This window comes from Nilaparvata lugens, chromosome 1 (assembly GCF_014356525.2).
Source record: "Nilaparvata lugens isolate BPH chromosome 1, ASM1435652v1, whole genome shotgun sequence".
NCBI lineage: Eukaryota > Metazoa > Arthropoda > Insecta > Hemiptera > Delphacidae > Nilaparvata > Nilaparvata lugens.
The window spans coordinates 27,001,109-27,026,143 of record NC_052504.1 but is presented as its reverse complement, the minus strand read 5'-3'; the positions used below and the strand labels follow the sequence as shown (position 1 = coordinate 27,026,143).

The 25,035-nt window shown below is 33.7% G+C and overlaps 1 protein-coding gene across 1 annotated transcript; it reads right to left on the bottom strand.

Annotated features, from left to right (window-relative positions):
• Positions 1 to 16,227: 16,227 nt before the first annotated feature.
• On the bottom strand, positions 16,228 to 23,159 carry LOC111060569 (venom protease-like). Its single transcript, XM_039423805.1, has 7 exons — positions 22,970 to 23,159; positions 22,397 to 22,460; positions 21,532 to 21,697; positions 19,411 to 19,646; positions 18,794 to 19,005; positions 17,537 to 17,594; positions 16,228 to 16,491 (listed from the first exon to the last, which is right to left on the bottom strand). The coding sequence occupies exons 1-7, from the start codon at positions 23,009 to 23,011 to the stop codon at positions 16,364 to 16,366; spliced, it is 906 nt and encodes a 301-aa protein (XP_039279739.1). The 5' UTR covers positions 23,012 to 23,159; the 3' UTR covers positions 16,228 to 16,363.
• Between the last annotated feature and the right edge of the window lie 1,876 nt (positions 23,160 to 25,035).

The window sequence follows — 25,035 nt, the reverse complement described above, 5'->3', positions numbered from 1 at the left end:
TAACAAAAGCCGACATGTTTGAACTATAAGCTATATCTACGAACAGCCGCTAGCGCGCACAGCACACATTGATTACAGATGAAACTTCCATTAACGTTTATGCAACCCAGCAAGATGGAAGACCAACTATGTATCTTCAATTTTTTCTATTCTGCAGTTTATTAAAACAGTTGCTAAAACTTGTAAAGAAGAGGCTCTATTTCAAAGGAGAAACAAGTTCAACAGAATAAAAGTCGCAAATTAGAATTGGTTGGCCCTTATTTTGCCAATAGCAGACAGACCAATACATCAGTTTCTCAGGTGGGTGGGTTATCCCTCATTAGGTAGCTAAGACAAACTTGATTATTTCAATTTTCTCAACAGTCACGAATTCAGTCAATAAAATGGAATAACATTTTCTGAAAGTAGTTTGAGCAGATTTACGGCGGAAAAGAGATAATTTGGATGGAAAATTTGATCAACTTAAATTAAAAATCATGTAAATATCAAGATTCATTGACATTATTAATAGATTTTGCAGCTGTTCACCAACATTACTTGACCAGAATGTGACACAATATTTTGTAATATTTCAAATTGAATTATATCTTGATCACAATAATTATTATCAGAACTCGAGGGCCAAGACTACTTTGGCATGGAGGATGGAGATTAGCCAGATTGTCAAGCATTTCGCATTTCGTTCTCATCACTATCTAAGGAAAGCTCATGATGTATGAAAGCACTCATTACAATAATGGACAAGTTTTGGTAGAAACTCAAAAAGTCATCACACTAATTAAAACGTATAAATAATGTTCCAAGTGAATTACAGAATGAGGGAGGATGATTCCAATCCCACAAATCAAGATAATAAATATCAAAAATCAAAATTGAATTTACTGGGATTACCAAGTAGAATCAGCATAACTGTTGGAGTTTCGGAAGTAAGCACAGAAATTTAAGAAGAGTTGATAGTGAAGCACAGTGGCAATAATCCAAATCTTCAGAGATTAACACGGTAATTAAAATGTGGAAAAGAGTAAAAAGACAAATTGACATTGAAACGAGAGTTGTGAGAGTCACACTCACACACCTGTTGTTTTCAAAAAGCTTAAAATAAGGAGCGAAAATTGGAGCAAGGGCGAGAGGGAGGAGGATGAAAGATGACACACAACGGCACCTGCCTTTGCTTTGCTTTGCTTGCTGACAGCCAATACAGTGAGAGTGGCCTCTTCTCCACGAGCAATTAAAGTCAAACTAACTAGACGGCAATGGGGAGGGACAGCCTAGCCCCCTCACCCCCTACCATGGCCACAAATAAAACAATTCAAACAGCAGACAAGATACGCTTATCCTGAGTACAGTATGGTATGGCCAAAACTGAGCCACGCGCCGAATAAACCTGTTTGAAAGGTCAGGTTCAGAAATAATAAAGTGGTGATTCAGGTGATATGAACTTGACCCACACAGATTTTATAAGACATATAAAATTATTGAGTATACTGTAAAAATAATACAATTCTTATAAGTACAGTATTGCAATGTTCGGTAGTTATAAAATTCGAAACCTAATTCGTCGAAAGACTTGTTAGCAGCTAAATTTACCGCTATCCTCATCAAGGGGATACTGTGCTATCGTGCTATGTATAGAGGAAGACATTTTACATTCATCTCTACTTTACTTTTTAAAATTGAACTATTATTATTTGCAATTTACTTAATTTTGTGTTAAAACATATTGTTTATATTTTGTTTATTTGACTATCTATTGTAATGCTTTTTAGTGCAATGAGTCTATCAAGATCTAGCACATCATAATAAAAATGAATCAATTCAAGTCAATCTTAGCTTCTTTTTTCAATTATTTCTTATTATGGGAAACATATAGTTTGGATTGACTTAGTTTCAATAGTTACAAAATTTTATCGAATAGATTGGGAAGCGGTATTGTTAATGTATATTATATCCCAGACGAACAATAGTAATTCATTAGGAATAAATGCATTCAAGGCACTTAGAACCAATATATGTGTAAAATGATCATTGTCCATACAGGGAAGGTTGAAGTAGTAGAGACAATAATTATACCAACGAGATAGTTCCAGATAGGAAACTATACCTTACATAGAAACAATGAAAATCTGTTCAAATTACGCATAAACCAATAATTTCGCCCACCCACTGAGAACGGAAAACCTTCAAGAAAGGAGAAGAAATTAATGATGTAAACGTATTGCGTTGCGGAGGACACGGACGCCCCATGGGCGGCTCAGCATTGACAATGGCAATATCTATTCGTTTAAAATAACAACTATAGGCACACTTCCTAGCTACGCCCCGCGGGCAACGGAATTAAGGCGTCCAATAAACTTCTTCCTACCTCAGCTATGGACTCTGTATAACTCACAGTATCGCAATTTCTTTAATGAATGCTAATGATACAGTAACTAGCATGGAATAAGCAGATATCCATATCCGAAAAGAAGCGGACAACATAACAGTTACAAACTCAAATTCATTCAAATGAAAAAGCTCCAATTAAGCTTATTCAGATTAGCTAATTGATAGATACTTTACACTCACTCTTGTATTGTATGTGAACTATGATTTGTTACTGAGATTTATTAGAAATATTGAGATATATAACATCATATTACAAATTAGAAATGGTGACTTTACGTAAAAGATCAATTATTGGAAGTCTCGAAAGGTGATAGGTTTCAGAGTTGAGGTGAGACAAATCACAAACAGTGGGAAACCACATTTTAGATAATGGTTCATGATTGTATTGTTTGTCTTTCAGTATATTGAATATATGAAAAAGTTACACGATTTTAAATTGTTTATTATAATTTCTAAAATAAAAATTTTCAAGTAAAAACAATTCAAATATTTTGATTTTGGATTAAAAGACTCTTGGAAATATACTCAGTGTTTCCCTATTACAATAGCTTCGAACAGTGAACGTTCATAATTTTAAATTGAATAAAGTATAAACATACTACATATTTGCTGAATGACAAAAAAAGGAAAAATCCGCCGTAATCGGTCGATTCTTCTAATTGAATTTTAATTATGGAAAATTGATTGAATTTTCATGAGGTGTATCACAATATCTACAGTCTAGATGAAACTAGCATATTAATGAGATTTTCTATGCACATGTGCACAAATTCCATCCGTTCAAAGTAAAAGAGGATCAAGTTAATGCTAATTCTAGTGTCTGAGTCGTTGCACCTGAATCCGAAAGGTCAATCGAGAGCCTGCCAGTCGCTTAACCTTCACACCGAGTAAAGCAATGTTTGACATTGACTAGATCGATTGCTCAAGTCGCCAATCGAATACTATTCGTATTAATCACAAATACTCGACCACGAGAGCTTTCTCCCAAGTGCACTTGCTATTCTCAATTCTGCACTGGCGCAGAACAATTCTACTCCGTTAATTATGAGTTTCAAAATCTTCCCAAGCATTAGTGCCCTAGCCAAACGTATGGTTCAAAACCCACAAAACACTGTACGTGCATTCATTTTTCAAAACATTTCAATAAAAAATGAACTTCCCTTAAACAATGCGTAAATATTAATCACATTTCAGCAAAATAAAATCATTCTAGTACTTTGTTAATTTGTTTCGGATGAAACTAGACAGTGTTCTATTAATCAACTAGTTCTTCCCGTAAACAGTTTTAAAACCGATAAATCCAATTATCTCCAGTGGAATCGAAGATGTAAATATTAGGAAGCATACTTCTATGAAAAATCGAATTATAAAGTTATGAGATGGGTACGCAAACATTATTAGAATCATCCTATTTCCTTCCTATCCAGCAATTGAAGTTAGTTCCTGGGAGTTACTTCTATCTGTTAAGGGGTATTTAACTTTAATTTGTTGTTAATACTTGAATCCAAGATTATTCTTAACATTGATTAACCAATTGAATAACTTGAAAACTCAAGGTACATTAATTTCCAAGCATAGCATTTCACTGTTTAGATGTGACAAATCATCGCGATAGTAACAAAGTGCTTGCTGAAAGAGGTCAGCAGACTTGCACTAGCAATGACCAACAAGGAGAGATATTGACGAGTGTTTAGTAGTGCAGTAGGACAGAGCGGCCACAGAGACAAGGCCAGCAAAGAATTTGAGTCCATTTACGGCAATAGGAGACGTCCTTGCCATAGGCAGACGAGCAATGGTTAGCGCCGTGCAACCACAAAAACTACCAAAGTCATAACAACGCCAACTGTACGTATTTCATGACTAAAACAAAAAATCCTGTTTTTATGGGGTATCACGCTTAGCTGGTGAATGTACGTTCCTTATAATTGAAAGTAGAAAAGTGGATTTTTAAAAACTTTCAATATTGCGTTCAAATCAAAACTTGACTTATAGAAAATTATGTTTTACAATTCAAGTACCTGGAGTTCGTATATTTAATTTTTTGTAGAGATTTGTTTTGTATGAAATTCGATTCTACTATCAAAGGTCAGTTTAGCGAGTAATTTTACAATCTACTTCTAATTTTGTGTAGGCCTACATATTTTTTCAATGAATTATAAATTGGAAAATTAGACACGTAAACGATCTTTCAAAAAATTTTAATTTGATAAAATTATCATTTTTTGTGAGATGATTACTTCGAAGTTTACTTGTAAGTAGTGGGATGGGATGGAATGACAGACAAATGATCTAAAATCCAGCTTGGGGGATTTGAACCCATGACTGTCCCTGTATCAGTAAATCAAAGCTTGATAATGACTGAGCTATCAAATCTGACTCAGCTATCGTGTCCTCAAATGTTATTATTTGATGAAGTGCTGAGGTAATTTGCTGATAAACTAATTAAACTAAAAACTCAAGATAATTATGCAACGGTTATTGTTCAAAAAATAGGTTGGAAATGAGATTTTCCAAGTAGGAGAGGTGGATTTGAATATTTATGGGTGAATGGATATTGTCAATCATAAAATTGTAGAAAATTGGCATGTGACCGAATACTCCCCAAATTGCAACCCAAGTTCCATATTCAGGATTACAAGGAGTCAAAGCAAACCAATAAGCATGTTTTGTAGAATCTGTTTGCTGCAATTAATATAAATATTTACAACGTATGAGTAACTTTTGAGGGACAGTCTTTAAAAAGCCATTTTAGCCAGGTCACTCCCATATGGGGCACGTTAAAATGTCGGTCCCGGCTGAGATATAACATTTGTGATGCTCAAAGAAGGCTTAAAATATATATTCAGGCTTGGTGGGGCCTCCCCGTGAGGGACTCTCTACCAACAAAAAGCCATACAAATTTATTTTACATCGTCAGTTATTATTATTTGTCCAACGAAGTTGGAATAAATTCAACAGTTGAGATTGTTACATCGGATTTGTGAGCAATTCTCACAAAAACCACATCCCTTCAAAGTAGAAGTATTGGATTTTCAAGTAGATTTTATTATGGCTCATTGAAAAGCACAATAAAAACTCAACCATAAGTTCAGAATATACTACAGCAACCTTCTGATGTCCTATGAAATCAAATTGATCTAAATTAATAAGCTGAGAGCTTGAAGAGCGAGTTGTTATATTAATAGGCCTACTACAGAAAATTCAAAATTACAATGTATTCATTGGATTCAAACTAATTGTCAGATTTATATATTATATTAATGAACGGAAAGCATCAATAAATACATTGTACATGCGAATATAATCCATTATAATATGTAAGATAATATAATATTATATGAAGGTGGCTTTGATAGTACTAATGACACATTGAATAAACTAATCGGATCCATCGCGCGAAAGCTATTTGTGCAGCACTATAGAATTCAAGAGTATCGTTATCTCAAATCCAAATGAAACAAACTTTTTCGATTTATCACATAAAACCGACAACCACAGATATCACACATGTATTCAATATTATAATGATTCAAGCTACAAGCACTCACACACAACCAACAACTGGCATTACTGTCAAAATGAATGTATATCCTGACGCAGAAAGTAACAGCTGGAGCAACGCTCGATGCTGTTCTGTGAGAAGACTTTTTTTAATGCAGCAGCAGCTTGTCAAGTTCCAGCTACCTTCCAAGACTGGGAAGCCAGACTCCCCCCACTCTGCTCTACTCCTACTACAAAACTAGATCCACCACCACAGCATATAATTATACTACAGTTCATACTCTTCATCTTCACTACTATCCCGTTAATCGTTAATACCTTCAAAGAAAAAAACACACCATGTTGATGAAACTATGTCCCCAGATGTCAATCATTTTTATACACTGATAGTTTTCTTTCTTATCATATATCATGAACAAACATTTGTTTTAAATCTTCTACATAACATTCATGCAGTTTGCGAGTTTTCATCCACTTTATATTATATATTTCAGGAAGGTAGTAGTACTAAATGGCATCTCATCATCTTTAAAAAGAAAGTAGCCTACAGTTTCATTTTTAAAATTGTAAAATTATTTTTTATTTATTGTACTCTACACTATAATCATAATATAATTATGACCATGGAGAAAAAACTAGATGCTGAGCCTGTACCATTTCTCTCACAAATTTTAATAAATAGATGATTAGGTTATTGAATCACACATCACTGCTTCACCACTTAATTTTCTGTCTAGCCGACTCCATGAGTAAACAACACATCAGACTCAAAAATATTAAACTTACATCCGGTGACTAACTAATCTTCAAGCATTTTTAGAAACATGACTCTCCTATGACTTTTTCTTCTACAAGAATAACTGAACATCGTCTTGTTCTGTTGATGTGATGTGAGTCGCAATCATCAACCACAGAAGCAATAAGTTCTTTACAACATTAGCTTTGCGTGACAAAATGGTGGATCGTATTGGTCTTTTTGACCGCTAGCCTTCGTTCTAGATAGGATTTAATCTACTTATTATTGAAGTCGATGGATCTCAGTGGAATAAAAAATCACATCAGATTTAAAAAAAAAGTTGAATAATTCATTCACTTGAGATCAATGGCCACTTCCTTCGTTCTCGTGCTAATAGCGCACTTATTCAACGAGTTTACGTTAATTCACATTGATGATTAGGTAACATATAATATTAGAATAAGTAAATAAATGCATAACAGAAGAATAACACATAATCCAAAACATTGAGGTTGGTGTTGAAGTACAATGAAGTGATAATTTATGAGGATGTAATAATGTAAGTTAACTGAAAAGAAGAGTGTCCCATCTGAAAAAAGGATGTATTGCCTATACTGCAAATTTCAATGTGGACGATAAACAAAATGATACGGTGTCTAGATGGCCTATAGACAGTCGCGCGATTTGGTCTACCTAGCTTTGATACTTAGATGTGTACTTAGCTAAAGAAGATTTCCTGCAAAATGAGAATAATTCTGCTCTTTTGCTTAAAATGAAGAGTACAAGATTCGCAAAACAATTGGTTTTCAATAAAAAATAATTAAAATTCCAATCACGAAAAATGGTAAAAAAATTTAAAAACAATTTTTAAAATGGTATTATGTTCTAATGATATATTCTAAATGTATTTTAACCTTGCATATAGTCATAGAAACAAAAAGCATATAGTGATCCAACAAGTTTTTACCATTTTGCCAGAAATGAATGTTTTTGACTTGAATAGTCACTGGAAAAGAGTTGTGTGCGCAGCTTCAGGAGAGTGAAGAGATGAGAATCTGAAGATGCTAGATCAGGTGAACGTGCAGAAGGCAAACCTCATTAATTTGTCAGTTTTTCAGCAGACCTCTCTACCTGTTCTACATCTTTTTCCACTATGTTACCAAGGTCTCACAGTGCACAGTTGATCGTCTCCCATTGAGGCATTTTTATCAACATATATATCCATGATTTTCTTTGATGAAATTTGGTGGAAGGTGAAAAAGTGTAAACCCACTCATTGGACCGACTTCTTGCTTCTACCAATATACTTCAGGTGTTTATTGTGCGACCTACATTAATACAGGTCGCACATATGCAGTTTATACCTTATAGGCTACCTTTTATCAAATAGGTTCTTCTAATCAAATGTAAAAATGTGATGACTCCAGAAATTTCGAAATTTTTGGCAAAATACTCAATTACCATTTCAATTTTCCTCATTGAAACGTTTTTCTTTTCATACAATTTTATAAAATTTCAGTCCTGTTCTTTAATGCTGTATACAAGTTTATATAAAGACTTTTTTATTCATTTAGTTAAGCGGTTTCAATTATATTTATACCAGTTTGTTGATGTTATTCTTGAAAACCGATCAAGAAAATGTTTTCTTCATTTTTTTTTCATCAGTAAGAGATTGTGCTTAGTTCAATTTCAGAATGTATGATGTACAGTGGAACCTTGCTAATCCGTCCATGCCGTCGGGAGGGCTGGTCAGGACGGAATATGGTCTCCTCGTTGCCTAGTCTAACCATTCTATTAAATTAGTTTTAGTATTTCCTGTTAATTGGTGCATCATTCACTAAAGTTTGGCTCTCGCCGATAATGTATTGCACTTCATTAGAGCGATTAATATAGTTCATGTATGTTTTATGAGAATAAACGAGTTAGTAGGTAATCCAATAGTCCGGCATTTTAGCTGTTCTGGCCAAGCCCCCGGTCCCAAAGCTGAGGAATTAGCACTGCACTTTTACTTTGATGATTTTCTTAAATTAAACTTTACTTCATGAACTCCGCTTTTCAATCACAGGCAATTTGCCCATGTGCCCATAATAATTAACTTTCGATTTGAAGAATTTTATCACTGCCATCTTGATCGATTAGTGTTTTTAGTTTTGTTTTTGTATTTTATTCGTGATCGTCTTTTAATCTATCCATCTATCCGTCAAATATGTGCAACAATGGATGAAGAAGGTATAAGGTCAGGAGCTTTCTTCAATATTTGTATATAAAAAAACACCGTACGAAGTAAACCGTAAACGGAGAATAAATCATTTCAATTATTGATGATTGAAATAATATCAGTGAGATGTTCAATAATGTTAATAAATTTTACAAACATCTAATATGTCTTCTTCTATTTTGAAATCAATTTGAATTGGATCTCTAACGCAAGATTTTATTAATTCTTATTGCCTGCTACTCATGAAGCTATAATTTGCTTTTTTGTGACCAATTCAAATACCACTTCTTTGAGCAAGTCAAGAAGGCTTGTAATCCTTATTTATAATAGCCTACTTAATCATTTTTCGAGACGATTTTGCAAAACAGTTTTTAGCTGGGAATTCGCTTAACAAAGCTCGCTTTATCAACACATTTTGATATCTTCTTTGAATACAGCCGTGAATGATAATTTTATTTTTATGATTATTCAAATGCTATTTAAAATTACCTAGTAATTTTAAGGAAGCTTAAGGCTGTTAATAACACATGGTAGTTCAATCACTTAGGCCTATAGGAATATTACTTGTATCGAAATTGAAAAACTTATGAATTCGAACTAAGATACTCAACATAAAATCATAAACTAGTTATAGTTATCAGTCACAACGGAATTGATTTGCGTAATTTTGACTGAAGGTGCAATTCGAGCCACGCGGTTAGAGCCGCCGCGGCTATAGCACATCACCTATACTGTTATAAATATATCATATTCGTTTATTCATTAGATATGAATAGTAGCAATGGAGCAAAAAATAGTAGCAATATAGAAGCCAACAATTCCAGTTCATCTGCCGCCCTATCGTTCATAAAACATAAAAGTCCAATGAATCATCAAATCTAATGAATTTATAGGTTATGAGCTCTAGCCGCGAGTCTCGAGTCGGCGATAAGGAATTGCACTTAACGGAAAAAACTTTGCAAAGAACCAAACGAATCCTAACCAGCTAGTTCCTGTTTCATTAGTGCTATGAGATTTTCACGTTTAAGAGGCCGGATTTAGACTGAAAACTCAGCTTCATGGTAAATATTGAAATGTTGTTCTTGGGTCAGACTGAACCAAGACGAGTACTTGCCAATTTTTGCCTCACATTGGTCATCTCCGTACATCATTCCATCCGGTTTGGGATCCAATCCAAATTGGTTTAGGATGATTTTAAACTATGACGTTCAATTTTGATGTCACGAATTTTTTGGTGGATTCTGTTTTATAAACATGCTTGACTGACTGTAGTCTTGGATAGAATTGGTCGAAGAAATAACCTTAGAAGCCGCCAATTCTTTTTAATTAAGTTCAAATGTTTACACAAAATTGAAAGCCTCCTTATTTTAAAGCGATGCTTGTGCAAGCAAGCCGAGATAGGAAATTCGAATGGAAACTGATTTCTATCACCAATATCTATAGCATTGTAAGCTTGAATCGAAATCAATCCACAACTTGAATCAAATATAGCAGAATATGCCAGGACTGGAATAATAATTAAGAGCACTGTACCTGTATGATTGTTTGTAGTAGTCGATGTCGTATGAGTCAAGCTTCTTGCGCCGAATGCTCTTATGCTCGTAATAAGACGAGTGTCGTGAATCGGAGCGGGAACGTGTCCGGGACCTTGTTCTGGAGCGAGTCCGGGAACGGGAGTGAGGTCTCCTCCTACAACGTGGCATCTAAAAAAAACATTCCATTACAAAATGTTACGTTTATCATTTAGCTTATTTTACGAAAAGGTAGAATATGTCAGTTACTACACTCCAGTATTGTGGCTGTTTTTACTGGATACGTAGTTCTATCGTATGGAACAGATTACAAGTCAAACAGCCCTCATTTTGATTAGAAGAATGAAAAAAGTTGAATAGACTTAACTAACAAAATCCAACGGGAACACGCTCTTAGTCACTGAATTTCTAGCTTCTAGATTCTTAAACTACAAACTCCTTGCAATTCATATTCTCCAACCATATTGTATTTTAAACACTTGATAAATGATATAACAGTAATCTTGATTCTACGCTATGTTATTACATTCCTTCAAGTTTAACCAAGTTTTTGAATGTATTGAACGGCACCCTGTGCGGGTTTAAATCGCTTTTTGTTACTGCTTAAGGATGTAATTAATAAAAATAAATTCATTACTATAATAAATTCGTGTAAACTTACTTTTTTTTAAAGAAGACTACGAGAATATAATGATTGAATTTTCAACCCTGCTTGTGTTATTAACCTTCCGGTAGTCGCGCCCTACTCGATCACACGAGCAGTCGCGTGTTGTAATTTTTAAAACATCCAATTTTCCATGTGTTATGTTCTCTGTTTACTGTCAAAATATATTGATTGTATAATTACTATTCCCATCTTATTGGATTATTTTACGCCTATAAACATTTGGATGATTACCATTTCGTAGCCCAATAAGGTACACCAAGCAAAGCCATCAATTCTGTGCTATTGGTTCGTTTAGAGTCCCCGTATACAGACTTTCCCTATCATTCTTATGCACTGTCGCGACTAAATGGCACCCACGGTAGGCTATAGATAAGACAGTAGGTGTCACGCGCATGTTTGTGCTAAATTTCTGGTGTAGCTGACGTCATTTTATATCCAATCATCTGTTTTTAACAAATAAAGTTTCATAAATTGCCAATAGGTGTTTAAAACCTCGGTTGGTGGCGATGACGCAATCTAGCTGGCTGGCCACTGGGCACACACCTCGTGACCACTACCGTTTTCATCTAAATACCGTGATGGCACCTAAAGCTGCGTACACATATACGCGCTTCCAACCCGCACCGAGCACGCTCCGCCCTCGTTCCTCCATCGAACCACAGTCGCTCCGCCCCCGCACCCATCATGAACGTTACGGAAGATGTTAGATCTTCTCGCGTTCCCCGGTCGAACCACTGTTGCTCCCAGGTCGATCAACAATCGCTCTGCTGGAGTGACGTTCGGATGCGGAGCAGAGCGAAAGTCTGTACGCACCTTAAGACTGAACCATTGCTTGGTTGATACCGCAACTCAGTGGAGTGATGGGGGAAAGTTATGGAATGCATAGGTGACTCATTCACTGACACCACTCCATTCAATAGTTTTGTGCAGCAAAAAAACTGACATTGTTGTACTTTTCAAAACAGCTCGACTGCCGGAAGGTTAAAGTTATGTAGCCTTTTTGGGTCTGATAATGAATGCACTACTGAATCGGCAATAGTTAGGCTACTTTCAAACACATTTTTATAAATTTAAATAAAGCTTCTCTGTACAACTTCACAATTACAATTTTTTATGGGTAGCACAGTCTAGGCTAAATTGCAACTGATTCGAAAGTTTCTTTCGGATACAACTCTACAAAGGGAAACCACTGTATTCTAATTAAAATTAATCTTTCCGCTAAAATTTGCAAAAATGCTACTGAATTCAATTACCAATTGATGGTTACAGCTGGATTTTCACATAAAGCAGAAGAAGCTTCACTTTTAATATAATACTCTTCTCATTAATTATAATAGAATTATTGTCCCTCAGCCAAGACTAGCGCGTATGAATAAACCAATTAGAAATCATTAAAAAATAATTAACTAAACCGTGCACGCAGATTTGTTAAAATTCAGATCGCATACTATTGTAAGAGAAAGAATTCTATGTTTTTGAACACTAGGCTTCCTATTTCCTCACTTTTATGTAAAATTTATGTTGCAGCTCTGCTAACATGTAAAATGAATACTAAAAAAACAATTTTAGAGCCAATTTGCAACCGCAACTTCTTTTAAAAGGGGAAATTCTGGATTCTCACCTATACCGTAGGTCTAACCATAAATTTAATTAAGTTATATTCAATTAGAAAACGTAAGTTTAGTCTTATTGAAGATTGTTTCAGCTTACCTTACGATTCAACTTGTTCTTTAAAAATTGGATTAATCAACAAATGATAAACGTTCTACAAAATAGACTTAATCAAATTAAAAATGGAAAAATTAATTATTGACAACGTGATTGAAAGCAAATTTTAGGATTACCTACTGCTACTGGATGTAGGCCAACAATATAGAAACGCCTAATTCAAAAAGGTTAAGCACAAAATCAATTTAGTAAATGGCAGGCTCTGCAAATAATTTATTAGTAAATGACAGATTTCGTCACACAATACAGAGAAAATCAATAATAACTTTATTCAAGAACGTTTAGCTGCAGCTTGCAGTCATTTCCATGTCCGCCATTTTAGCATCGATCAGCATCAAACACGCAATACTCAATACTATGAAATACTGTTTTCTATAAGAAAAGTACTAAATGAAACAGATTTTACTTACATTTTTTTGTCTGAATGTATTCAACTTATTCCAGAATAAGTCCAGAATGAAATTTTAGACGAATGTCCAAATGTTGAGCTTATTTCACCAATATGAGGAAACTAAACGACAACGCAAACGAACGTATTATTAGGATGATGGTTTTGATGATTATTATTGATGAAAGCTTTGAAGTTATGCCGCTGCAAGCGTTGTTCGCACTTTATTAGATTCCCTGGATTCAAAAATTAATTTAACATTCTATGTTATTTCAAAATAGGTATCTAGATATATTTAATCAATTTCCATCTGGATTGAAAATTCATAGTATTAATTTCACGTCAGAGAACAATTATTATTATCATTATTCGGGGTCGCAGAAAACCGCCAGCACTTAAAGCCACCACAGCCAAAAAAAAATTGGACAAATTGAGCTATTTCGTCAAACTGGGACGACGACAAACTAGGTCTTTTTTCGATCTAGCTTGTCGCTTCACGCACACGGCAAGCTTGGTTTACTCGCGGAAATCTACCAATTTGGGTTCAAAATTGCCGAAGAGATAAGTGGAAACCAATTTCTACTTCAAGAATTTGTGAAGTAAGTGGTGTTTTATATATTTTATTCATAAACAGCAAGTGTTTTCAGTGATAATATCTATAAAATTCTTACTGAATCAATGCTTGAATATGTCTTAATTACTAAAGAAGAATCTAGTAATGCTTGAAAACAATTTGTGATAGCAATCAGCTATAAAATTAGCTTAAAGTTCAGCTCTAATGGCAGAATTACCAACCCAAAAAATAGATAACGCAAATTGACCACCTTCTCTGATCTGAGCCTATGAAAATCTTAGTTTTGTTTCTAATACAGTTAGAGAGTAGAAGGAGATTAAAGAAAAAAATATATTAAAATTATTTCTCATAAATTTGATTCCCTTAATATGAAGGAATTCCCCAATATAAGAATATTACTCTGTTACATATCCATATTTTTTCACTGTTAAAATTGTACTTGAATTTTAAAAAAACTTTTTTGGGGTGAAAATGCACTTACTTTGGTAGTGACGATTGTTTCGACCTGTTGTTGGTCATCATCAGACTGTGGGAATTTACTCAGATGTCAAGTTTGGGATGAAGGTGACTATGACCAACAACAGGTCGAAACGATCGTCACTACCAAAGTTTGGAGTTGGTTCACTCCAAAAGTGTTTTTTTTAAATTCAAATTATAAGAATATTACTAAAACTAATGATGACTCTTATAATGAACACTTTTAATAGGTCTATTCACTTTTCAGCCTTTTTAATTGACCGAGCTAAGTGAGGTCTAAGATTCACGCCGACGGTTTGGCATTTCTCTTAATGTTTTAATGTTTATATGTTTTTATGTTGCACATTTATGGCAAAACGTGGTAATAGATTTTCATGAAATTTGACAGATATGTTCCTTTCTAAATTGGGCGTTGACATATATACAAGGTTTTTGGAAATTTTGCATTTCAAGGATAATATAAAAGGAAAAAGGAGCCTCCTTAATACGCCAATATTACCATAAAAATCAGACTATAGAATTATTCATCATAAATTAGCTGTCTAGTGGACTATAATACTACCCATTCAAAAACATTGAACATCTTGAAAATGTAACTTTCCATTAATTTTAGTAGACAGTTAACTATAATACTACCCATTCAAAAACATTGAACATCTTGAAAATTGTATCTTCCCATTAATGTTAGTAGACAGTTGACTATAATACTACCATTCAAAAACATTGAACATCTTGAAAATTGTATTTTTCCATCAACGTTGTGAACAGTTGCAACCAGACCTGATAACAGCACTCACTCTCACATTCCAGGACGACATGTAATGGTACGATATAGGACAGGAAGCTCTATGTTTATCTAGGATTTTTTCTAGACATTTTAAATTGATAAATTATTTATTAATTTTTGAGAAAACATAACAACAGGTCAATTTAACACACTGAGCGCGAGGTCTACTGTTCACAGAACTATTAGTGTTACTACAAACTAAGTGGAATACAGGTTCATAGAAGTAAAATAGGAACAGACCCAGTTTGTCTTTCACTGTTCCACTTTACTAGCGTCCGTAAAAACTGACAATTTTTTTTTGGTTAGTGGTGGTTTTCAGGGCCGGCGGAACTCCGGTGACCATTGGTATTCTTCCTCATTTTTTATTGGTATACCTGGTCACAGCGCGCGTTTTTGAAAAAAAGCAAAAATATGATACAGTATTAATTTGATAAAATATAATCAAAAACATAATATTACCAGTTCAGTACTAATTACTATTTCAAACATATTCCAGAAATAGGTAGGTTGATTGATCCATCGTTTCAATTTACAATACTCTTCATAAAATAATGAGTTTTTCTGACAGTGCAATAAGAATGGTAAAAGTTATCGGTAAGTTACGGTACGGTACTGTATTTTTATTTTGAATTTACATGCCAAATTCAAACTACTGTTTCACAAAGCTTATTATATTACTAATTTTTTATGAGAAAAACATGTCAAATGTAGTTGATATGACTTTAAAAGAATCACAGAATTTGCAGATACAGAGTAAGGTTCAAGCAGCAAGGTAGGTTCAAGCCAATAAGTAGTATTAAGTGCCAGTTTGTCAATCCTCAAAATTTAACCGGCCAGGCATTATCAGACGGCGTTTTTAAAGTCGGCAAGGCAGGAAGCACTCACTCTTATAGATGCAGCAAGTTCGCATGTAACCTGGTCCCCTTCACGTGCCTCCACACCACTGTCAATTTGTCATACAGTATTCCAATCCGACTTCCAACATTTTATAGACTTAGGTTACTAAAATAATTCAGTATATCGGACAGACTAATTTCCTATATTTTGAAAATCTATTATTATAATGTATAGTCTACTATTACCAAATAACTATATGAACGGAATCTGTTTGTTTAGGGATCTCAACAGATAAATTTATAATAGAAGTACCGTATATGATGAATTTTCGAAGAAGGGTGGTCTGAAAAGTTTATTGAAACTAAATTATAAATAAAATCTTTATTCAAATATCAAATAAATTGTAAATATTATTTAGGAATACATATAAACTAGCAAAGGCTAATTTAAAAATATTTCTGTTGATGAGTTGAAGCTGAAAAAATATACCATAAGCTATTTTTCAATGACTATTTAATTCATACCATTTTAATTCATAAAAAATTGCAAGAATTAATAGAAATGTTTGCATTCTTTTCTATCCAATTTATGTAAGATGTAAGTTTTGTGTAAACTCCAGGTATACCTTTTTTGGCGCATTTGATACCCCAAGATACTATACCTATAATAAAAACAAAAGCATGCGTGATACCATAAATTTTTGTGTTTTGAATGCAGTACCATTAGGCCTATACCACGTATAAAAAACAAGATTATCTTGATTGCTATCAATATTAGACTACATGATACTAGACGACAAGAAGACTGGGTAGAATTAAGAAATGCATGGTAAGGTATCTACTCAGATAATTACCATATTTTTTATATAATTAACATAACATTCATTTATAGAATATATAAATATTTATTGTCATATCATACAGTTACATTCTGCATCAAACTACCTCCAAGGTAATGTATTTGGAATCATTAGAGAGAACATTTTTCAATGATTAGTCAAGTTCTTATATGCAATATATACTTCCGGTTCTCCCACTGGGTCTGCTAGAGACCAGCTATATTAAGATAAATATATAAACTGAGAATTACTTCCCAATGGTTTAGAGTCCTTTCTTGAGCTGTAAGTCTACTCGTCAGCTATTATATCATCATCACCATAACCATCACACACGCGCACAAGCCTTCGAGCTCATATTATGATTAAGTTAGGTACCCAATCATCCTTCGGCTTGTCCTACATTGGAAGCGTAATTTAAGACCTTTTAAATAATGTATAATAAGTTATACATTTCAGATGTCCTATAGCCTTAATTGTCCACTCAATCTGCACAATGTGAAACGTTCCCCCCCCCCCATTAAATTTCACAGTAGGTAGTGAAATAATGTAGTAGGAGTGTTCCACTCCTGGCTACCTGAAAATAAGTAGCAATTTAGGGGGGAGGGCAGAGTCTGGACTGGACTGACCGGGTTGGACGATTGACCAAATTTTCTCAGCTTCCAATGTATGATCAGCCTTAGTGGAAAAAATATGGAACATTTCAAGCAAGAAATGCAATTTTTCTAAATATACTCAATCTAATATAAATGCAATGCCATATAGAAAGAGTTGAAGACTTCGTGCCTATATATGTAGAATAATACGGAGGTATTGATGGAGGATTTACTGTATCTTTTGTACTACATTGTCGTATATGAATTGTATTCACCTATTTGGACTATTCGGTTTTGACCGTTTTCCACTACAAACGGTCCACCACTGTCACCCTGTAAAATAGTAAAGTATTTTATTCAGTTTCACTGATTATAAATTCATTCATTCCACATTCAATTTGAAAAACTCAAAGTTACGTGAAACATTTGAAAAGGTTTTTGGGATGAGGTACGTTATATGTAGTTCTAAATGAATGTATGATTGGAAGGTGGTTTGACCCGAGAGTTGTTCGACATCTAAAGCTTGTCGCACACTTGTCAATGCCGGGACACACCTCAAAAAATTATGAAGCGTTCTAATCCGATTCATGATCGATATTCATTGTGTAGGATGAACGGGGTGGGGGTAGGACAGTCAGAAGATGGACGCGTGCGGTTTGCTGCATTAAGAGTGCTGTACCTACGCTGTCATACAGTCAGTCATCCGCCTGTATGATGGGATTAGGATCGGATTGCTGTATCTCAGATATGGCTTTGGCTTAACGCAGTGTTATATGGCGCTCTCATGCATAGAAATAGGAAATGGATATTCAAACTCATATTATTCAGAAAGAAAAGTAGAGTTCTCATATTTGGATCAAGAATAGACATTATCACTTTAATGATTTAGGCTATAATAAAAGCATTTAATTCAGTGAGCTAGCGGACTGTACTATATATTATATAGTAAAATTATGTAAAACAATATAAACACATTTTATATTTGTTTTTATATTGTTCTAATAATTTTAATAAAGTATAGCCCAAACAAGTGGAGTGATTTTATGTAGGCCTATAGTATAATTATGATTATATTAATATTCAAATTATAATTTTAAAATGTAATACTGTATTCAATTATGATTATACAATATTGAAGTGTTTCAGTTTCTATATATCCTCTTCTTACAATAATATTTACTCATGAAGTGGAAATAGTCAGACAATTTTGATTTAACCAAAAAGCAAATTTTGGTATTCCTAATAATTGTAATGAGGAAATGAATTATCTACTCTTTACTATATCTTAGCTGATTATGTATTTTTTAGAGTATTTTATTATTCTGTTGTGACTGTTTATTTACATTCAATCAAAAGTATAGCCAAATAGAATTATAAGATAAATTAGTTTTTCAAATATTATAATTTATTCAAAACATTCTCAATTTAATCCATTTTGTATATAGTTGACTATACAGTACCGGTTTAGTTAAATTGATTATATAACGGACAAGATAATGTTTGGAAAAATTAGTGTACGACGGTATCCTCACCTTACAAGCATCATGTTTGTATGTATAAGCACAAAACATAGACCCTCTTTCTTCAATAAAGTGCTTATCAAAATCATATTCATTGACCTTCTCACATTCCTCATGAGAAAGTATGTCTAGTTCCACTTCTGAGGGTATTTTAGAGATGAATCCATTGTAATTTTTAGATCCCCATCCTATAACTTTTCCTTTTGGGATTTTGTAGAGGTTCTCTGTTATGAAATGTGAATCATATGCTATATTATAAGGTAGAAATACATATTAATCCCAACAATATAGTCGAGAAACAGCAAATTTCACATTATATAATTATATGGTTCTTGAATTTACTTGGTATATATGGTATTTTTATGAGAGTTTTATTTGATAGGCAATTTTTATGTAGTAAGGTAACGGTACATATATAATAATTATATAGTGTTTTTTTTAGCTTTTTACTGTTACAGTAATTTTATTTTATTATACAAGCCAACAAGCCGTTTAATTGGATTTTTCATCTGTTGGGCTTGTTTTTACAGAGACATTTTTTATTTCCCATTGTTTTCCTATGTATTTTCCCTGTAATAAATATGTATATTTTAATTCCGTTGTAGATCAAAAGTTGTAGGATCACTCACCATCCAAAGCTCCTGGCAAACACACTGGTCCAACATGCCGACTATATGTGACTTCCTTATCTAATTTTAACAATGCAATATCATGCACATCGTGCACTTCATCGCCGTGGAAATTTGCATGTAGTTTGATGGCTTCAACTCTTCTGTAAATCCTTGAATGCTCATCGTCATTCAATAAGTTATGTGCTCCAAGAACAACTGATAAATGTTCGGGAGTAACGGCTTCTTCATCATCACTGGAATAGAATAGCAATTTTAGAATAGTCTTATAATTATATCATGTAATAGGCCTATAGTATTTCTAATAGGTTCCTGAAAAACGATTTAAAAGCTTTAGAATGAAGATTCCTGGCATTTCCGAAAAATAATCAAATCTCATAATTCTATGATTGTAAATGAGCAGGATATTTAGAACGCATTGCTTTGGACTTCTTTATGACCTCTTCTCCTATAGCCTGCTATGCCTACTGCAGTATAATTATAGAACTTGATTTGATTTCTAGGCTTATTCTGTTGATCCCTATGAGCTTAGGGATGCTTATACTTATCCTCATACTTACGCTCATTCACTCTCATACCTCCTCCCCTTTGCATTGTTAATTTAATAGAGTTTTTATTTTGTTATATTATTGATACCTTACCACCAAAAGTAGCCTGAAGATGAGAGAAGAATTAGCGTACTCGTACCATATACCTACCGTATCTATTATTAATTATTCTACGATTCAAAAAAAAAAAAACACCATGCAATAATAAATGTAGCACCTACTATATGGAAAAGTCTCTATCATACATACGGTATTGATATGACTGATAGAGTAGCGCATACTTATAAGAATGAAATTATATGATATCGACAAATTATAACTACCTATACCTACCTAATTTGAATAACTTTATTGGATTGATTTTGTTTTAAGAATTAGTCACATGTACACACAGATATATAGATTATCTTTAATCGTTTTATAACTGTTTCCTACTTAATAAATAATTATAAATGAGAAACTATTTTGTAAATAGTATTTTCAAAATACCGACTCATTATTAGATTATTGGTTAAAAGTTCAAGCTAGGATGAAATCCTTCAAATACGTTAATTATGTAAGCCTTAATAATAACTTGACTTATGTTTTTAAATTTTTATAACCATAATAAAGAATGGCGCAGGAAACTGGGATGTTCTTCAATTGAATATCATTAAATATCAGTTTTTCAATTAAATATCGTATCAAAAATACACGTGATCAGCTCGTCAATAATAGCCTATATATTTTACAATAAAATGTCCAAAAATGCTTCTCTGTTTTTCAAAAAGATCACTTCGGAAAGATTTCCTACCACTCATCATTCACATATCTTTATTCTGAAAACTCCTGGGATGACAGTGTAGCACACATTGAGAAATGACAGTGATGTCGTTTTCAATGGTTTTGTTCAATCCATGGACTACTGTTGCAGAACGTGTATGGTATACCTTGCATTTCAGATATCCCGACAGGGAGACGTCCATGACTTACCAAGGTGGTATACTTGTCAGGATAGTCTCTGACCATTCTTATAAAATACTATCTCTAGATATTACACGTTCCACACCAGTCTAATGATACATACAATAATATTATGCTTACTAATATACAGTACCTAGTAAATGAGAATGGTTTAAGGGCCCCATACACTAGGGAACTTGGATCGGCCAACTTGGTTCGGGGAACCAAGTTTGTGTAGAATTTGCCCACACACTGCAGTGGGGAGAGCGAACAACCGTTCGTTATTTCAGTGTCTTTAGGGGTCTAGAGATGAGTGTGTCAAAGTTTGCAGCTGCTGTAGGAAGAAAATATATTGAATATATATAGATAGAATATATCGCCCTGGCGGACGAACCGAACAAAGTATTTAATCCAGATTGAAGACCGAATTCGTCACGAATTTGGTTCGCGATTCGCCAATTTTCCACATACACTGAGGAACTTGGATCGCAAGAATCAAGTTCCCTAGTTTATGGGGCCCTTTACATCAATTTATTGTGCACTGCTTACTCTATAGAGTGCTACTATAGAGTGAGACTATATATAGTGCTACTGGTAATGCAACGTTTAAAATTATTATTGGTGCACTCACAATGATACACAATGCCCAGCTGTGAGCACGTGTTGGCTGCTGATCAGTGTGCCTCCGCAATGATAATTATTCCGAAAATTCACCAGCACCAACCACGGGTATCTGTTGAAAGATATTTTCCTTCCACCAACAATCAAAGGGATCACTCTATTCACAACTCCACAAGCTATAGGAAAACACATTTCAGAAAATATAATTCCTAACTTGTACAAAATTGGTACGCTTGTACAACATTTGTACGATTTGATCACTATCAACCTACTGATGAATGATCACTATTAGATAATAACGTTTACAGAAAAATTTACTATAAAGTGTACATTGGAGTGTGGAATCAACTTGGTCTTTATTAGCGAAGTTAGCTCAGCCAAAATTTTTGTAGATCATTCGAATACTTCAAAACTTATCTACTTTTGAAGTTTCAATTCCAAGTTTCTTCGATGTTAAGATGCGTTCTCGTATAGCCTATATGTGTCTACAATTCATTCTGAATTACAATAGCTTTTATACATGGTAACCCTGCATGCTATAGATTGAAGATATCCGGTACTGGTATATGGATTGTTTTTGGATAATTAAATAAGAAAAAGATAGTACAGTAAATAATATTCCTGAAAGTATAAGATTACATTATTCTACTCATTTAATACAACCTTTATAAGTGATTCACTTTAAGCTATCAAAGTGAATAGTGTAGGCACCGTACGGTAATGTATGTACTTTTGTATAAGAATAAGAAACTAAGTGGCTTTGAATCTAGGCCTACTCCATAGAATTTTATTTCAAGTTCTACTATATACCACGAAAAATTTTGATGAACGCAAAAAATAATAAGTAATTAATTAAAACTGCTATAATAACTCACAACACATGGATCGAGAATTATTTGGTTCCCCATTACTGATAAGAGAACAGTCTTCCAAAATAATCTGTAATATTTTAAAAAAGGCCTTAAATTCAAGATTTGAAGTTATCTACTTTCAACCACAGAGAATAGAAACAATGAAAATCACTCCGTAGAGATTTCAACCAAGCATGATAATATCAATAAATAACAATGAAATATTTTATGAATTATTTTCTACTCATGGGTGTGAGAGTTATTAGATTAGAGGATTGAAGAAAAAAAAATTAATCAGAAAACTAAGCTGAAGCGGTGATTTGGAAATTATATTATTTCAAAGAGGTTAAAATTTTGGCATTTAAAGCATTGGAGTGTTTTAGTTATAAACACATAGGATTTCTACTTTCAATACTATATTTAGGATTGGAAAAATGGTTCAAACGTCTTTAATAATAATAAAAATGTTTACGACAAAAAAATCAATCAGCCATAATAGTCATGGATCTATTCCAAGGATTAAAAATAGGTATGTAGGCTATTATACAACCATTTTCTTCCAGACTTATTTATAATGTTTAGTTGATTTACTCTCACCAATAAAAATAAGATCCTTATATAGATGATGATCTCCCTCATTTTAGCTTGCCAAGCTGTCTTGCTCAGTTGCAAATCGAATGCTTTTGAAAGATCTCATTCAAATTTAGCATGAAATCGAAGTACACTGTACATTCTTTAGCTCACCGTTACCAACCGACTGTTTATATAACAGAGCCATTTTATAGGTACCTAACTAATTCAAGTTAGAATTTATTTACCAAACAGTAGGCCTACATAAAATACATGTAGCCACAGAGATGTCAATTGTTGTCGGTATACAAAACAATAAATTAATCTACTAACAAAATAATATTTTTTCAGATATCTATAGAAATTAACAAATAAACTGTTTTCTGCGCAGCTAATAAGTATAGTTGAATAAGTGATCAATCCAGCACGTATGCGTGCCTATTAAATGTGGCCTGCACATGTTTTGTTTGTCTATAATAATAATAATCTATAATACAAAATTGCCATTATTAATCAAATACAACAATTATATATATTTCTTTTTTAATATTACATTTTTGGCATCCACCCCATGAATTAAATTCGTCCGGGGGAGAGGAGAAAGTCAAATACTTTTTTCTTTTCAAATTCCAAAATGGTAGTATATATTACATTTATATCTATACAAATAAATATCTATACAAAAAGTTTTTCTTACCTATTGTAAAAGAAGATACCGTAGGGTACCGGTACGTTTTAAGATTGTTTCAGAATCTCTACTGCCAAAATCAAGCAGCCCTCCAGAGGCTAAAATCTCTCATCCAGTCACTGCCATTCAGGTACCTCTTCAGCTTCTCTCTTGACAGCAAGTTATTTGTCTATTATATAGCCTACATAAATTTTTATTTTTATCACTTGTGATATTCTATTTTCAAGTTTTAAACGGAAATTAAGTCTAGACATTTTTTAAAACTTTGCTACCGCCGTGATAGCGATATCGGTGTGGCAAAGCCTTCCAATAATGCACGCTGGGCTGGGACCTAGGACACAAGTGAGACACAGGGATTGGCGGCCAGGGGCTGGCGACCGGAGTGAGCCACAAGCTGGGTCGCCAAAATCTGGCGATCCAAGTTTAATAATAAGTGCAATGCTAACTTGTTCGGACAGTTGCTGGCGACCCACTGTGTCACTGGTTCAGTCCATGCATTGGTTTTGGTTGCTGTCTTGCCAAATTGTGATATGAGCGAAACTGTGTTTTCCTAGCAAACCACCCATCCACACTTCTCAACCAATCCAAGCTGTTTCCTGTTTTGATATCTGCTCTGCTTTTCTGTGTAATTGAGTTGCTATAGGCCTGATTTTTATTGCATTACTTTTTCATTGTTTTTTAATAATTTTTATTGCGTTTATTAAACTAAAAAAATGTTTTCAGTTCCTATCATTTATACGTCTTGCTGGCTACCGCTGGTCTTGATGGGGCACTGGTCACAGTGTAGTGTATAATGAGATCCTTGTTTTAATGGCAAGCAGTGTTTGATTAGCAATGGTATTGCTATCCTTGTCTATCATTCAACAAAGCGGATAGCGCTATCTCTTTCATGCTTTGCTCTGTTGCCAGATCGTCTTTCAACAATCTAGAATTAATAATTAATTAACAAAATACTTCATTTAAATTATTGACCGAGCGGAGTGAGGTCTAAAATTCAAGTCGACGGTTTGGCATTTCACTTAATGTTTAAATGTTGCGCATTTACGGCGAAACGCGGTACTGGATTTCTATGAAATTTGACGGGTATGTTCCTTTTTTAATTGCGCGTCAACGTATATACAAAGTTTTTGGAAATTTTGCATTTCAAGGATAATATTGAAGGAAAAAGGAGCCTCCTTCATACGCCAATAGCCAATATAAGAAGTAAAAATCAGACTATAGAAAATTATTCATCATAAATCAGCTGACAAGTGATTACACAGATGTGTGGAGAAGCCAGTCTATTGTTGTATTCCCATAAGGTCTATAGTTTCAATCAGTTACTTGTGGATGCGAATACTGCGTGAGGTCTACTGTTCACAGAACTACTAGTGAAAATTCATTTAAAATTATTGGAAAATATAAT